This window comes from Carex rostrata, chromosome 14, assembly GCF_964058835.1.
Source record: "Carex rostrata chromosome 14, lpCarRost1.2, whole genome shotgun sequence".
NCBI lineage: Eukaryota > Viridiplantae > Streptophyta > Magnoliopsida > Poales > Cyperaceae > Carex > Carex rostrata.
This window is the reverse complement of record NC_135931.1, coordinates 8,236,917-8,254,639: the sequence shown is the minus strand read 5'-3', so window position 1 is coordinate 8,254,639 and position 17,723 is coordinate 8,236,917. Positions and strand designations below refer to the sequence as shown.

The 17,723-nt window shown below is 33.7% G+C and overlaps 1 protein-coding gene and 2 long non-coding RNA genes across 7 annotated transcripts; 1 reads left to right on the top strand and 2 right to left on the bottom strand.

Moving 5' to 3' along the window:
- Positions 1-1,260: 1,260 nt before the first annotated feature.
- Positions 1,261-1,980, bottom strand: LOC144565086 (uncharacterized). 2 transcript variants are annotated; one of them, XR_013514834.1, is made up of 3 exons: positions 1,874-1,980; positions 1,606-1,797; positions 1,261-1,351 (listed from the first exon to the last, which is right to left on the bottom strand). It is a non-coding gene; the product is annotated as an uncharacterized LOC144565086 (long non-coding RNA). The 2 variants fall into 2 exon arrangements; XR_013514835.1 differs by having other exon boundaries at positions 1,269-1,418.
- A 919-nt stretch (positions 1,981-2,899) lies between these two features.
- On the bottom strand, positions 2,900-3,236 carry LOC144564969 (uncharacterized). The gene is made up of 2 exons (XR_013514801.1): positions 3,154-3,236; positions 2,900-3,054 (listed from the first exon to the last, which is right to left on the bottom strand). It is a non-coding gene; the product is annotated as an uncharacterized LOC144564969 (long non-coding RNA).
- A 3,612-nt stretch (positions 3,237-6,848) lies between these two features.
- On the top strand, positions 6,849-17,007 carry LOC144564959 (bZIP transcription factor TGA10-like). 4 transcript variants are annotated; one of them, XM_078314565.1, is made up of 11 exons: positions 6,849-7,286; positions 7,923-8,014; positions 8,737-8,795; positions 9,247-9,390; positions 9,489-9,557; positions 10,190-10,249; positions 10,648-10,725; positions 11,651-11,723; positions 11,998-12,269; positions 14,829-15,071; positions 16,712-17,007. In XM_078314565.1, the coding sequence occupies exons 1-11, from the start codon at positions 7,264-7,266 to the stop codon at positions 16,865-16,867; spliced, it is 1,269 nt and encodes a 422-aa protein (XP_078170691.1). In that variant the 5' UTR covers positions 6,849-7,263; the 3' UTR covers positions 16,868-17,007. The 4 variants fall into 4 exon arrangements, with proteins under 4 accessions (XP_078170691.1, XP_078170690.1, XP_078170689.1 ...); XM_078314564.1 differs by having other exon boundaries at positions 7,132-7,286; positions 8,703-8,795; positions 12,001-12,269; XM_078314563.1 differs by having other exon boundaries at positions 7,132-7,286; positions 8,703-8,795.
- Positions 17,008-17,723: the final 716 nt, after the last annotated feature.

Sequence of the window (17,723 nt, the reverse complement as noted above, 5' to 3'; positions counted from 1 at the left end):
TTTAATAAATCTAACATTCAATAAATATAACAAATCTAATTACTTAACATTCAATAAATCTAACATAAACTAAATCTAACATTCAATTTAAATTCTAAATTTTTTCTACAAAAATAAATCTAACATTCAATATTTCAATCTAACAAAATTTAATCTAGCAAAATTTAATCTAACAAAATGTAATCTAACAAAAGTTAATGTTACCTTTTTAATTTCGTGGGAAAATCTTCGAGAATACCTTCGTAATTCCCTTTCCGTTTGCGTGTTTGTGTTTGCGTATTTGTTAAATTAACAACTATTTTTTTTAACAATAAAATTAAAATTGGAGAATAATAAAAATATTGAGATTGAGATTGAGAGAATGAGAGATGAAAATATTGAGAGAGATGTGAATATTTGTAAGGAATGAGTGTATATTTATAGAATTTTGTTTGGAGGGATTAAAATTTGAATTTTTTAAAAAAAAAAAAAAAAAAAAACTGAAAAAAAAAAATGGGTAGGGGTCCGGGTAGAAAGTGGGGATGTGGGGCATGGGAGGAATGGGGGGGAGAATTTGAGTTCAAATTTCGAAATTTAGACCCAAAAAAAAAAAAAAAAAAAAAAATTCTCCCACGGGCTCACGGGCACGGGCACGGGCATGGGCGCACGGTCTCACGGGCACGGGCGTCACGGGTACGGGTTACGGGTACGGGGGTCCGGGTTCTCACGGGCATTTTTTGAAAAAACCGGGTCCGGCCCGTTTAATACCCGTGCCCGTGTGCCCGTGTACCCGTGCATACCCGTGGCACGGGCACGGTCCGGTCCGGGCACGGGCACGGGCGGACCGGTCCGGGTTGGGTCCCCGGGGGTATTTACCAAACTCTAAATGCAACTAATAAAATAAATTTAGTAGAATAAAATATTAGAGGAAATCAATATTAATTGGACAAGTCAAGGCAAACATATGAATTATATGAATTACATACCGGTGATTGTGGAAATTTGAATTGTATGCTTTCGACAAAGTGAAACATATAAATCATTGTGTAATAACAACATTCCCAATCGGCCTCTTGTTGCGGACACTGAAATTTATATTTAGCGGCCAATGTTAGAATGACAATAATTTTTTGAACAAAATTTGAAATTCGTCAATCACTTCCAATTCAATCTATTTTTGTGCTTGCTCGTGGTTTGCAATCCTCCCTCTTTATATATTTCACAAAAGCCCTTACAAAATTGAGTGACTATAATTAGCAATTCCACAATTTGTTATAATTGAAAAAAATCAAACCAAGTGAATTATTATTGCTTACTTTGATACAAAAGGGACGATTTTTTTGGACTGTTGAGGAGTGATGTTTCCTTTGGGCTGTGAAGAATCCATGATGAAAACCGCATTTTCAAGTGGCATAATCACAATCAAACACTAGTGGCCCCTGTGGGAGGAGAAGAATTGTAGTACTTTAGCATATAATTAGTGACATATATATTTCAACATATAATAGTGACACAAGTGTTTGCTATGGTTCATGGTGTGATTTCATTTTTTTATATTTCACTTTCATTTCCTTTTTCTAATTCTTTAATTGAAATATAAACAATACATAAGTTAAGGTAACCTACGATTGGTGGTATGGCAGGAGAATAAATTTCTTGCAATCCGTACGAGCTTGATGCATCGCTTAACACATGTACTGGACAAACGCATCCCCATACCACTCCACCATTGTAGCATTAAGTTTTCCGGGGTCCAAAAATGCACACGAGTTCACCTTACCTTTCACACAATTATCAGCACATTTTCGGACTAGGATCCTGAAAAATCATCATATTACATTAGAATATATATTTGAGTGCTATACACATGATATAAATAATTTTTTTCACTAACATGAGGAAAAAAGTGATGACTCCCACATCGAGCCATTTATCGATTGACGAGGCATGTACAAAGTCATTGAATTCTTTGAAAGGCAGCACAACATCTCTGCCTTCGTGTAGTAACATCTCGGGGTCAACAGGGATGATGACTTCCGTAATGTCCCCGGGTGCCTTAATCAAGCAGTCGTGGAGAACCCGCAATTCAGTAGGCAAATGGCTAACCTCTTCTTCGGTGAGCCCCATACGGTCTACTTGCGCATCTACTGGCAAATCTATTGGTGCATCAGCCCCGACGACTATTTCTTTGTCCCTCCGTACCGGTGACAAAGCTTCGTCCGTAGTGTTGGCATCATCTCTTCGTGTCTGTATCAAATTTTGTACCTTTTTCAAGTATTTCAAAAGAATGATTTGAATGTAACAAAAGATATTGATTATTTAGAGATTACCTAATCCAAATAATCTGACTCTTGGACCATTGGACATGCTCATGGCGGGCATCATCAAGCACCAGCATATCCTCAATAGGGACAGGAAGAGGTATCTGCTTAGCCCATCCCTCCATGATCATGTTAACCGTTACGGGGAAATGGTTGGGCCTTAGCTGACCACCGACTGGAGGAGGATGTACAATGCCCTTAGCAAAGGTCAGAGGAATAGTACCGTACCACATGACGAGGTCGCATGCTTTGGTCTCCTGCAATAATTATCAGCAATTAGTTATTTTTAGAATGAAATATTGTCTAGATAGTTAATGATATTATCAAAATTACCTTTAGATTATGAACAAGTAGTGATTACCTTTAGATTGTCCAAATCGCCTAGTACTTCGGTTATTGATGCTTGACTACTTCACCGAATTCCCAGCGAAATGGGAGGTTGATGCTCGGATGGTTACGTAATTTGGATCATTTGGTTCAACAACCTTGATTCCATCTCAGCCAACTTTCCGTCGTACTCTATTCTAACCTCGTGGCGTACCTGCGCCAACCTTGATTCCATCTCGTCTTTGTTAATTTTGGTACGAGGTCTTCTTCAGGGTTTTGGTCCGTTGAATACCTTCTTCCAGCCCCTATAGACCGATACACCTCTAACTCGACCTGTGTGTTCTTTATTCCCGAGCGCTGCGAACAAGGAATCATCCACTCTTTCGACAGTCCAGGAGCCCGAATTTACGTCCTCCTCCACCTCCAACTGTTAATAAAAAAAATTAGTTATAACAAAAGACAAAGTAATGTACACAAAGTTATAATTTTGTTTGAATGACACAAAGTTAAAACAAAAGACTCTTACCATTTTCTGAGCCACGGGTTGCATGGCTTTTGGGAGTACTATCTTCCCATCAGCAGTTAACTCAGATCTTCCCATGACCCAATCAGCCCTTAGAATTTTGGATCCTAACTACGGGTGAGTCAGAATCTTTGTTTTTCTCCAGTAGTTTTGAACTTCCCTCCAAAATGTACTGAAATTTCAATAGACATGGCCAATAAACTGCATTTGTAAATAGTAAATATTTTGTCAGTTTACTGATTTCAATAGTGAACAGTTGCATAAAAAAACTTGATTTATCCTTCTCCTTCTCCTTCTCTCTCTCTTCCTCTCTTTCTCTGTGTGGCGCTGTTGAATTTTTGAGGGAGGAGAGAGTTTCTCCAGTATTTATAGTGCAAAAAAAAAAACCCAAGTCGCAGGAAATTTCTGCGACTTGGGTATTTAAAAAAAAACCTAAAACTTGGTTATTTTTAATAAAACATTTTAGAAAATGGGTAAAAATAAAAATGTCAGGACTAGAATCACCAAGACCAATAATTTTATATTTTTCTTAAAAAAGATTAAATATTTTAAAAATTTGATCTTCAAATACATTACAATATGGAGATCATATTGAACGATTCGGATCGACTATTTGAATTTTGAAACTGAAAATATAAATATGAGACATAATTGAAGTACAAAAATAATGATGCATTTTAACCTTACTCATAAGCGATATGAATTCAAGTCCGGATCCCCTCGAGTAACTCAAGTTTTGAGTTTAGATTCGAACTCCTCGATCAGAATCCATACCAATCCGATTCAAAGGTGAAATTAATGCACAAAGTCCCTAGATATTTGCGCCAAAATAGATCTAACATTATGATCCGGACCAGTCCAATCAGAAATGAAATACAAAAAATCTCTTTAATATTTGTGTTAAAACTGATCAGATAGTCTGTATCAAAATTCGAAATTTAGTGAGTCAGGCTAACACGATTCCCTCTAGTATTTCAACAATATGTTTTCGTCCTCCAAAATTTACCAAATCGACTTCAAAAACGACAAATTCAAACCGTTCAAACTGAATAAGAGCTCTGTTTTCATATATACAAGTGGTCAAAGATTTTAATAAAATAGTGCATTAAAATGCACACAAAATTCTTCATATTTTGATCACTTGTACTTGATAGCAAGTAAATTCAAAAATTTAAATGAAAACAAAGCTTTCATTAAGAAAATCGGTTTGAATGATTTAAATTTATCGTTTGAAGCTGATTTAATAAATTTTAAGACCAGAAATATATTATTGAAATACTTGAGGAAGCTCGTCAATTAGGAGAACTCAAATTTAGTTGTACTTGTAAAGTTATAATTATGATATGAATTCTATGAAATCGGGCTATCTCCTGACTAATTGAACATATAAGTTTGAAAACTTTATGCGGTGGTGTCTGCGCTATAAGTCTTTGTGTGTGGTTTTTTTTTTTGGGGGGGGGGGGGGGGGGGGGAGGGGTGGTTGATCTTATGTTCATTGTTTAAGAACGAGAGACACAGATGACAGTGAAAATATACCACATAAGATCTGGGACGAATGTTTTCATGTTCATTATTATCTAGTGTTGGTCTGTTGGACTGCTGGTTCTAACTTGGATTACTCTATGCAATTAATTGGAACAAGATTTTTTGTAGTGATATAGGATATAACTTGTAAAGAAGAGATATATATAGAAGGATCCTTTCAATAACTGTTGGTGCAATTCACCAGATCTGATCCGTTGATACGGCTGTGATTCTTTCTTTGTTGAAGTTTTGAACTGCATCTCATGGGCCTCTGTAGCAAAAGGCCAACACTAGGCTGTACACTATGTAAAGGGGGTGGGGACGGTCCAATACCTGGTTGGAGCCGTCGGATCTGCATCAAAATTCATGCGACTTGATACCGACGAATCTTAAAATTATTAGGGTGAATCTTGATGCTTGCCAGACGGTTCTGACATGGCATCATTCCGGATTTGGTTTGATGCTTATTGGACCGCTCCTGATTTCTCTGTAAAGGTATTATTTTCTTGTGTGAGAGTACAGCACACTAATTAAGGAGCTTTTACATAAAGTGGTTGGCATTAGGGCTTGAATGGAAAAAAAGAAGAATTGTTACTTGCCTCACTGAAGTAGCATATTTTGCCATGCATGGTACGTAGGTGATTTTGATCTCCTAAATGCTAATAAAAGCGCTCTACTTAATTATCTTGACTAAAATTACTATAGAAGAACTAATTAAATTGTATATATCTGGCAGTAGTGCACGGTTGTAATGTCATACACATTTCACTTTCTTAAATATTAATTGGTCTCTTCTTCTGTTGAATTCAGAGTCTTTGACACGAGTTATTCCAAACAAGAAAGGGTATGGAAAAAGGATATTATATGGACTTTTTTTTTTTTTTGAAGGTTAGTTGGCAAAGTGCCAAACTTATATGGACGTTCTTATGTGACCTTATTCGGATTCCTTATTAATTCTGTGTCAATTTGACACAAATACTTGGAATGGATGTGCATTGATATGCATGCATATATATCATGCAGCAGCATATGTCCATCATACATCATAAAAGAAAAAAAAGGTTATATTAAGCACAAAATAACGGACCATGTCTCTCGAGGTACGTACAAAATAAAAGCCCCTCTTTATCACAAATTGGAAACTAAATACTGAAATTCATTCTTATTTTGTTTTGCTTTGAGCACTAGCATCCTTTTTTTTTTTTTATCGACTTCCTAGCTAATTATTAGGGTTCTCTCTATTAAAAACAAAAGAATAAATGTATAAACGCTGGTTTATTGTTTTTAAAAAAGTTAGCTAGTTTGGAGAAATATTGGTCATGGATCAAGAGGGAAAAGTAGCTCAAATATTTGCATCTCATTTTCTTTCAAATGTATTATTATAGTTTGAAATGTTATTGCACCCATGCAAACTCTGTTTCTTTCTTAGTGTAACATCAAATTATCTTTGACACAATCTAGTAACTTAGATATACAAATATACCTATGACAACGAACACAAGTTTTCCCAGGAAAATTTGTAATAGGTAAAGGAAGATAAAATAATCTATATTAATATTAGGATACATTTATGTTCTTATTGTTATGAAACAGTAGTCCATTTAAAGCCACTAACTTTCAAAAAAAAAGAAACTGTAGTCCATATGGATTCATTAATTGCATGCCAACCTTTTTTATTTTAAATTGGGTTCATATCTGGCACTTGTCTCGCAGAGGTACGCGGTGCATGCCACTTTTCACTGTATCTTTTCTTTGCTTACCCACACGTACAAAGGGGTATTTTCGATATTTCACGATGATGAGTCGGGAGTCACAAATCATACCAAGTGAGATACGGTAATTAAAACGGGTCTGGCTGCGGTCACATGCATGATGGCACGTAGCTAAGGATATTATCGTCATTTCATGCTGTTTCCGAAACATACGGGTTAAGTCACCGCGCGGTGAAGAGACGGAATGAGATCTCTCCTCCTCCTTTTTACAAGAGAGATAGACACAGAAATGGAGAGCACCACGCTGCTATTCTCCCTAGAATAACAGTGGATTTGGATCCTGAAGAGACTCCCTTTTCCCTTTAAATACTAAATCAAAGTAGAAAATGACTATATTTTGATAGCTACTTCACCATGTGTTCAGAAATATATAAATAAGGCAAGTTTACCAACTCTTTTGCTAATTCCTGTTAGACTATTAGACACTAACTAGCTTTGCACCACATCTCTTAAGCCTTTTCTTATCTCTTGGTCAAAAGGAAGGGGGAGAAAGAGATTTAGAGGGAACTCAGAGGAGAAAGGCTCCTTATTTTTTTTTTATTGAATATCTCTTCCTTCGTATTTCTTGAAGATTGTACACAGTCGGAGACGCCTCCAATCGGAGGTTCAAAAAAGTTGGTTATAAGTGGTGAGGTTTAACTTGTATTGCATGATTTTTTTGATAAAGACGATAAAGAATCTGTTTTAGATTCTCTATTGATATCTGAGGTGAAGGAGAATCTGAAGAGGTGAAGCTGATCTAGCTTGTGAGAAGTTCCTGAGATAAAAGAGACCATAGATACAAAAAAGAACAAGGATTTCAGATTAATTTGCAGTGATGAGTCGCCCATCCTCTTCGGTGTAAGTAATAAATCTTAGACATCATCTACTTGTTTTAAATATTTTAGCAACAATTTTGGTTGAAGAATTATGAGAAGGGAGTACAAAACCTTAATTAGGGACTTGAGTTATTTACTAGAGGTTTCGTTTTTATAATTTGGTTTTACTTTCTTTTTAATTTGAATTTATAGTAGTATTTGGCTTGTTTATTCTTATTTTATCATATTAAAGAAAAGGGGTAAATAAGTGGAGAAACTTTAGGACCTATTAGAGAGGAAAGTACAAAAAAAAATTCTGGTTTGTCTAGAGTAGACGGGTGGCACCGCCGGGCGGCGGGGAGGTTACCTGAATTGATGTTTAATTTTTCACCCGGTTAGTTATTCTTTACAAGCCTGAATATATTAATGTCAATTCTGACATTAATGGTGCAATTCAAGTTATCACACCTATAGCACCCAATTCATTAGGTAGAAGTAGAAGCAACTAAGATGTTTTAAAAAAAGGTAGAGAGATAAAAAAAAGCAATACAAGCAATAAGACTCGTTCTATAATTGAAGACAGTTCAGCATTAATCCAATTAAAAATTTCAAAATAGCATCAAATGTATCTCACGTTTTCTTAATACTTGTTTGTTATTTCCTGTTGTGTATTTTATAGGGGTAATGTTGTTTATGATATGGCTGAATTGGATCAAGATATTTTCAAGTATCTGGATAACCATGATCAATCGTCCTTTCAAGAAAACAGACGTAACTCTCTCTCTCTATCTCTTTCTCAAGACATCTTGCTTACCTAATTTATAATATTCTCTGTTTCTTTGTTTCACATTGGGAAAACAGGAGACTGTTATAACTTTTTAAAATATAGTTTGTCCTTTATGCGCAGTTAATTGTAAGTCAATCTAATTTTTTTTCTTCAATCTGGTTTTTCGCGAATCAGATAGACATATTTTCCTTTCAATATAGTATTATTAGGAAAAAAAAAGAAGAGAAATACAGAAATTAGAAAAAAAAAGTCATATCCTTCCTTTATCTTGTTTTGGTTTTGTTTTTCTCCCTTTCTCTTTCATCAGTTCCTTTCAATTTATCTCCATTTTACTCTTTTCCTACTCCTCTTCCATGCTTCCTTGGCACATTTCCATGGAATGGTCCACTCGGTAAATAGTTCTCAGCTTTTCTTTTGTGGAAGAATGAACAGAAGAGAAGTTTAAATATATTTGGTGTTGACTTTTCAGAACACTATTTATTCATTCATTCTAGAAGATCATTAAAGATTCATTAAGAGGGAAGTGATGTTACTTAAAGAATATATTTAATGACTGAATCAGCAGCACCACAAACTAATGAAAAGAGGAACATATTAATTATCCGGGAAAAAAATAAGTTAATTCGGAAATTGGGTGCTATAGGTGTGATAACTTGAATTGCACCATTATAGATCACTAAATGCATGCAGGTGTTAATGTGTGCAGATCAGACTCTCAACATCTTCCCTTCTCAGCCCATGCATGCTGTGGACCCCGCAACCCAGGTATTCCTCTTTAATTGTATATTTTATTCAATAATTTTGAAAGGTCATTGGTTTTTTTTTTTTTTTCCCTTTAAGGCTTTAAACCATCAGCAAAGTACAGAATTGCCCAGTAACCTCTTCTAAACTATCAGTTTAATTAACAGTAGGATTTTCTCCAGCTAATTCCAAAAAAAGAAAGGTCTGTAAAATTACAAAAAGAGAACTTTCTCAAAAAAAAAAAAAAATTAGAAAAGAGAAGGAAATAGTTTGAGATGTTGCTAATAGTGAGTATTCACATACATACATAATGCGCAAAGATCTGTGAAATAGAAAATGATAATATGATTTATTGTATCATACAAATGTATATACTACGAAGAGATATACAGATAGAACCAAAAAGGAAAGAAAAAAAAATCTGGATTTTCTCTGTTTTTTCATGGCCAATAGCGTCTGATTATGATGATTTTAGATCGGTCAAGCTTTAGCAAATGGAAGCACTTCAAAAGGCCCAGTAAACCAAGCCATGGGAGCACCACCAACCCAAAGGAAGAACAGTGATCATGCATCACCTGCCTTAGCTAATCAAGACAATGACCAGAGGCCTACTGTTAAGGTTTATCACCCCTCTCTCTAGATCTCTCTCTCTCTCTCTCTGCTGCTCTCCCTCCCTAAATCGTAGCTAAAAACTTAATACTAATATACTGATATCAGAGAGAAGGAAGTCGAAAAGCCACAACATCAAGTTCTGAACAAGAGGCACCAAAGACTCCAGACCCAAAGGTACATGCAGTTGCACCAACCCTACTTCTCTTAAAAAAGAACATAGACAAATGCTTTAGTAATGAAAAATAAGCGCCCAACTGCTACAACTTTCTTTTGATAAGATATCATTAATTTGGACTGATATACCTCCTTTACAATATTTTATCTGGGTCCATTCTACTGCATGTTTTTCCTTTTGATTACTATTCATGCAGCCATTAGTACTACTTGAATTCTTGAAAAGAAATCAGATGATAATAATCTGTTTCAAAGTTAGCAAAATCTTCAATTTTTTCTCTACATTATTTTATCTGTACGCACACACGCATATATGTTTTATGTAAAAACTAAACACCCATCTCTGGGTTGTGCAATTGTTCATCATCAACCAACGAGAACTGCAACCGCACTGAAATTTTCCAAGATAATTGATAAGAATTAAAAGGTCTAATTAACATGTGTTATCAAATACAGTCATGACTTGCTGTATTGTGCTCCATGAACTAGAATTAAGAATATATCGTTTGCAACGACAAGGAAGAAAAATAAAAAGAAGCACTGTAACAGTACAATATGTGAGAGAACTGACACCATATGAAATCACAAAATTACTTTTCACACCATCTAGTTAAGTTTTGTTGTGCTTGCAGACCTTGAGAAGGCTTGCGCAGAATAGAGAAGCAGCTAGGAAAAGTAGGATACGAAAGAAGGTATAATGAAATGGGCTCAAGTCAATAAAATGCTATACTGATTTATGTTTGAGTAACAATCAAGCATTAATTTTTCTATTATGCCTGTGATAATGTACATGACTACAGGTCCAAATCCAATTTTCATGGTACTATATATAAGACATTTCATTAATTCTCATGAAAGAATGATATTATTTTAACCAATTGTGCTTATCTACAAGAAGCTTCAACATATTTATTAATTAGAAATATGTAGAACCAATGAATTAACAATACCAAATTAAATGGGACCTATTAATTGCTAGGAATTTGCAATTAACATATGTGAAACAGTTGTCTTTTTAAAATGTTATTTTTTTAACTTAAAAGAACATTTTATGTATATGTATATATCCTTCTTTTCTTTGCCTAACCAGGCATATATTCAACAACTGGAGACAAGTAGGATAAGATTAAGTCAGCTAGAGCAAGAGCTTCAAATGGCTAGAACTCAGGTCGATGATAATTAAATTATTTTTATAGCTTCATAATTAGGTTTGGAATATAGTGCACGAAGAGCTGGAGGTACCTCTTCTCTATTTTTCTGTCACAATTTTTTTTTTTTTTAATTTTGGACACCCCATAATCAGGGGCGAACCAGAATTTGAATTTGGGGGGGATGTCCAAGTATCACAGTCCAACCAACTGATGATTTTTTGGGAGTGCCAATCGATATGCATCTGTAAAAAAAAAATCATATGAAAATAACCACCCCAGTAAGCAATTTTCGATTTTATGGGGGGGGGGGGGGGGTTGCTTGCCCCCCCCCCCCCCCCCCAGTTCTGCCCCTGCCCATAATTGTACTTGTAACTTGTGCATGTTGCTATGCTTCTCTCCCCATCTTTGAAATGTTTACTTCTATATTCCTTATATATATATATATATAGAGAGAGAGAGAGAGAGAGGAGCTAACTTGCTTTGGAAATTAAAGTGGGTGATTTACTTCGCGCTCATATCTTCATTTTCAAAGTTCAAATAGTCGATTTGAACTTTCCAACATAATATTTATATTAAAATGTGTTTGAAGACCAAATTTTATATTTTTGGAAATTTTTTACTATCTTTTTAGAATTTTTGAAAATCACAACTTTTTTTTTTTAATGAAAAGTTGTGATTTTCAAAAATTCTAAAAAGATACTAAAAAATTTCCAAAAAAATGTAAAATTTGATCTCCAAGTACATTTTAATATGAAGATCATGTTGGAAGGTTCAAATCGACTATTTGAATTTTGAAAATGAAGATATGAGCACGGAATAAAACACCCTCTTTAATTTCCAAAACAAGTTAGCCCATCTCTCTCTCTATATATAATGTAAATTTTTGCTTATAATTAATAATCGTTTACTTATTTTCACCCACCCCCCTCTTCTATATCACAGGGTTCTATCTTAGGTGGTGGTTTATTTTTTAATGACCAAGGGCTTCCCACTGCCGGCGGGGCCCTCACCGCAGGTAATTTTTTTTTTTCTCACAAAATATTTCATATTTTCATAGATCACAATTGCAAAAGAAATATAAAAAAATAACGAAGTATATACTTTTCTGTGACCTTGGCATTAGTTGTACTTTGATGCACTATACACTTGGTGATTGATTAGATTGCCACAATACCAACTTCTAGCTAGCATTACTAACTATTTTATAGCTCAGTTATTAACTGGTTAATTATAAAAAAATTGTTATCTAATTTTTCAAAATTATATTTATGGCAATGAAACAAAACCAGAAGCTGCCATGTTTGATATGGAGTATGTGAGGTGGCTGGAGGAGCACCACAAACTCATGTTCCAACTGCGTGCTGCATTGGAGGAGCACTTGCCAGAAAATCAGTTGCAGTTACTAGTAGAAAGCGCACTCTCGCACCATGAGATGCTGATTAATATGAAAGGTCATATTGCCAGATCAGATGTGTTTCACCTCACAACAGGAACTTGGATGAGCCCAGCAGAGCGGTGTTTCTTGTGGATTGGCGGCTACCGTCCAGGAGAGCTTATAAAGGTTATTTTCAGAACAAGGGACTAGGCTTTTAATTTATATCATGAAAAAGAAAAATAGTATCGGAATTATTGTGCTCTAACCTGCGTATCCCAGTTTTTTCTCCGTAAATAAAGATAGGAAATAAAATGACAATTAATCTTTACCATACAAAAAAAAGTAATCAACTGGTAAAAAAAGATTGTTAAATTTTTTTGGTCAAAATGATAGAACATAGAATATGAATCAATCTTCACCATGCAATTAAAAAAAGAGTAATCAGGTAAAAAAAGATAGGACATATAATATCAATCAATCTTTATCATGCAAAACAAGAAAGTTATCAACTAGCTAGTAAGAAAATGAGTAATAAGAAAAATATAGGACATAGAATGACAATCAATAACATGATAAACCAAATAAGAGAATTGCATAATATGAGAAAATAAATAATTAATTACAGGGCCAAGTTACACCAATTATTAGACAGACTAAGTACATTATGCTTGCATATAAATGCTGATTGCTGAATGCAACATGTTCCTACTTAATTAATTATTAGAAAGACTAAGTACAGTAATGCTTTCACATTAATGAAATATGTTCCTACTTAATTAATTATGCTATACCAAATTTAGAACACACACACACACACATGTGTACCGAACTAGAAGAGTAGTTATATCTACTCTTCAGATTTTATTAATATAACAGTTAAGTAATTAAATGATGGGGGTTTAAAATAGCTCTTTTGGCCCACAAAATAATTTAATAATTTATCAATTAAAGAAGAGAAATATATTTTTTTGGTTTAAAACCATAATGTTGACAACATGAAAGACTCAAATTTACTCTTCAAATTATATAGGGTATCCTCTATTTCAAAAAACAAAAGTACAGTTATAAATTACTCATCAAATATAACAAAAAAAATACCAAGTACGATATTTTTTCAAATTAATACAAAACTTAGAAATATTATTGTATATGATGCTTTCTGGCGAATCTTTGATATATTTTATGAAAGCTAATAATGAAAGGTCAAACGTTGCACAAAGAAATGATGCTAAAGATGCATTGATCAATTTCTAGGATCAAAATGGGATTTCTGAAAATTTAAGGAGAACATTGTATATAATCTACTTGAGAGCAACCCTTGTTGAAAAAAGGATAGATTAACTAACCTGGTGAAGTGTCAGCGATCGAGATACCTCTTGTCATGAAGAAAAGGTTTAAGTAGGTGTTGGTATATGGAGAGGTTAGAAATGTGATAGAGACAGCTTCGAAATTTGTAGATGGATTTTGGTACCCTTTTTCATATATTTTGTACAGTTATCTAATCAACTGGAGATATTTAGAAACAAAATATATTAATCTTTAAAATTTAATTATTATTACTATTATTATAGGCGCCTTACCAAGAAGATCTTTAGGTTGAATATCTCGCTTTCCGTTTTTTTTTTTTCAGTTATGTTTTCCAATATTTCTTATCAAAACAAAGAAAAAGAAAACCAACTTAGAGTCCTGGTCTCACACATCAAACAATTTTCTTTTTTTTTTAGAGGGATATAAATCAAATTTTGCTTAGTCCATATATTAAAAGTATATATACTTTGTCGCAATCACCTGATCAGCCGCTTGTGTGGTTAGCTAGGTAGCTAGCTCAATTTTGCTTTCTTTTTTGAGATCAATATATTTCGGCCTTGAATTTCTTTCCTTGAAACAGTAGTACTTGTACTATCATTCAATGAATGAAAAAATATCTCAAAATTAATACGTAGTTTTCAACCTGTAAAATTCATGGAAGTCACTGGAATAGGATTATAATTAAGTAATCAACTGAGATAAAACAATTTAAAGAATATATGATTAAGATGTGTCAATAATATGCATCCGCATAAGTAGGTCAGTCGGTGTAGTATTACTATTCTTTAAATTGTCAAGCATCTGCTCTTTTTGACTAATGTATAAATAACTAAATAAGTGGATGTTGTCATTCATATATCATTAGCTAGGTTTGCATTTTCAAAACTACAGGGATTTCATCAAAATATCCTCGATAGATTTACAAATGCATATAATCCGTTTCTTTTTTGCCTTTAATTATTTTCTTTCTTTAATTTTCAAATGATGCAAGTATATCCAACTATAGAATTTTATTGTTGGTAGTTTTGTAAATTTTAAATGATGCACATATACATAATTCCCCGAAACAGTACAATTTTATTAATAAAATATATAATACACAAACAGGACCAAAGTTAATAATCAGTGACAATTAACTGATTATCACCTATCCTGGGAATGACTAAAAATAACCTCCAAAATAAATATATGACAAGGAAAGGCAAAATTATCATCCCTAATATTAGTTTGTTACTTTGTTTACTTCTGAAAATTTCCACTATTAGTTACAATAACAAAAGCATGAGTTTGACCATGTCTGTTTCTATTATTATTTTTTTTTACTTTCTAACAAATAAATGCAACCTTTATTATTTAGCAACGACTCAATATATAGAATGTATTATATATTCCTCAATACTAATTATACACTGTTTTTGTTGGCGCTTGTCGAATTAGATTGTATTGAGGCACATCAAGCCATTGACGGAACAACAAATAGTGGCAATCTGCAACCTACAACAGTCTGTACAAGAGTCTGAGGATGCTCTTAATCACAGCCTCGATGCAGTTCACCGGTCTCTCTCTGAAACCATCACCTCTGATGTGCTAACCAGCTCGGCTGTCGACATGGCTAGCTTCATGAGCCGCATGTCTGTCGCCATGTCCAAGCTCTCCTCTCTTGAAGCTTTTGTTCGACAGGTAACAGTTAAATTCTTTTTTTCATTGGTTGAAACAGGTAACAGTATAAACATATATAGTACACATACATGAATACCTATATAAATAAGATGTACATTATTTCATGCAGAATTATTACATACATAGGTATGTGCTTCCACAAAACATACGAGATATTGTGCACTAGTACAGAAGTTAGTGTCAGTTACTGTTAACAACTGTCACTAATTATTAGCAAACCTATAAATATGGTGACATACCGGTCTCATATCTGGCACTGATTGCATTTTAAAATTGCAGTGATTATGTATTTTGTACTAGTGAAATGAATTGCTTATCCATGCACGACTCGTTTAAAGGGTGTTGTTCAGATGGCTGAAAGTTAATTAAGAATATGATAAGGGGTTTTATGGTGATAAATAACAGTATACTATGATGTCATGCATGCATCATCATGAACTTGTAGTGGTTGAAAGGGGAATAATATTGAAAAATGAATAGAGCCAAGAAGCTCATCTATCATATACGACTTAACTAGTGGTTACCAACTTACCATCTCAAAAGGAAATTTTAAATCTTGTCTTAAGAAAATAATAATAAAAAAAAACAAAAGGAGAGCTTTCGAATCGTCTTAATCTGGCCTCTAATTTGCATATAATTAAATTAAAACTACGATAGGGACCGATCAAACAACTAAGCTTCTATTGACCAATAAAATAATACAATTCATGTAATGCTTTCAAATTCATTTTATACAAGAAAGCACGCCCGGGGGAGGCGAGGGTTGGTGACTTGGTGTGGTACGTTGTGCGAAAGTCAAATGGTATGGTTAGTTTTAAATAAGAAAAGCGCCCAGGGCTTAGACGACTTTTACCGATCTTAATTTACAAATGTCAACTTGCACGCATTAATAATTCGTTACATATTTTAATCCCCTTGTTAACTAGTGACTATAAAGAAAGTACTCTCATTACGTGTCAGATATTCCAGTGGGATACAAAAACTACCTATAGTAAATATATTTAGATTAGCAACTAGAGTATATATAAAATCTTAGCATGCAGCTTCAAATAGGTATGTAAGATAACGACAGATTCAAAAGATTCAACCATTAAATCTCTTGTGTATTGGTTTTTTTTTCTTGCGAGAAAAAATCAGTGTAAATTTCAGAAGACACAGAAATATCAGAATTAGGTCAATTAAGTTAACAAACATGTGCCAGTTATGATACAATTGCTACGTGTCAATTTGGTCTCCAAGTACATTTTAATAAATAGTAAAAAAATTTCAAAAAATGTAAAATTTGGTCTCCAAGCACATTTTAATATAGATTAAACATCTAACGGTTTGAATCGGTTATTTAGACTTTGAAACTAGAGATATGAGTGCGAATTAAAACAGTCCGTTTAATTCGCAAAGTAGTGTAGCCTTACTCTATATATATAAAATTTATGTTCATGTGCACAGGCACACAAAATATCCGTTTCTATCATTACTGTAAATGAACAAGTGGAATTTTAATTTCTATCTGTAAATCCATAAATGAACTTTTCTGATACATTGAACCTCAAATTTAGAGAAATTTTATAGATCTACTAAAAAGCTCATACATTTTGAATAATCTGTTCATAATTTCAAATTGTGTTTCTGTTTTTTTGCAGGCAGACAATCTAAGACTTCAGACTCTTCATAGACTTCATCAGATTCTAACTGTCCGTCAGTCAGCACGATGTTTCCTTGCGATCACCGAATACTTCCATCGCCTTCGAGCCCTAAGCTCTCTATGGGTATCTAGACCTAGACAAGAGGGAGTTTAGAGACTAATTAGAAGGGTCTTTATGATATTTGTACATAAGTGTAGGTGCCTAAAGAAATTAGGAGAATCATTAATTTAAAGGTGTTAAAATAATTAGGGTGGCATGGCAAATTAATGAAATGACAAAACTATATTGAAAGCTCTCTGGTAGCATAGAAATTGCATTGACAACTGCATTGCTTTTGGAATGTTTTATTACTAGACCTATTCCGTAAACATAATTATAAAATGAATATACAAATTAATCAAATAAAAAAAGAATATACAAATTAATCTAACAAATACACAAAAAAATAGAAACAGGTATGTTCAATTATCCAAAATATATAATAGGCCGTTCCTCAAGTTTAGGTACTACAAAAGTCTAGCATACATGCAATACAGTCACCCAAAAAATAATATATTAGCATAAATTTGTGTTTCTCATGTGCAACCGAAGCATTATTTGAGCTTTGATAAGTTGGAAAAATAATGAACAATTTGTACAAATTCACAAAAATAATGAAATAATAAAAGACACTATATCTATATGGTATCCTGTCTTGACAGAGGTGATAAAAAAAGCTCATGAATCAATCGTAACTTGCATCTGACTTACTCGCTAACAACTTGTTCGTTAGTGGAGCGAGTTGTTAAAGATCAATAATTAACAAGTTTGAGCATATGACTTACTCGCTAACAGCTCGCCACTAGCTTGGTCTAGAATTAATGAGTTTGAGCTGTGGCCTAGCTCGCTCGCGAGCTAACAAGCCAGCTCTGTCCAAATATGAATTTGTATGTTTGATTTGGTATGTATAAATTTTTGTGAACTATATATGTTTGTATGAATTTGAGGATTTGATATATTTTGATATGTA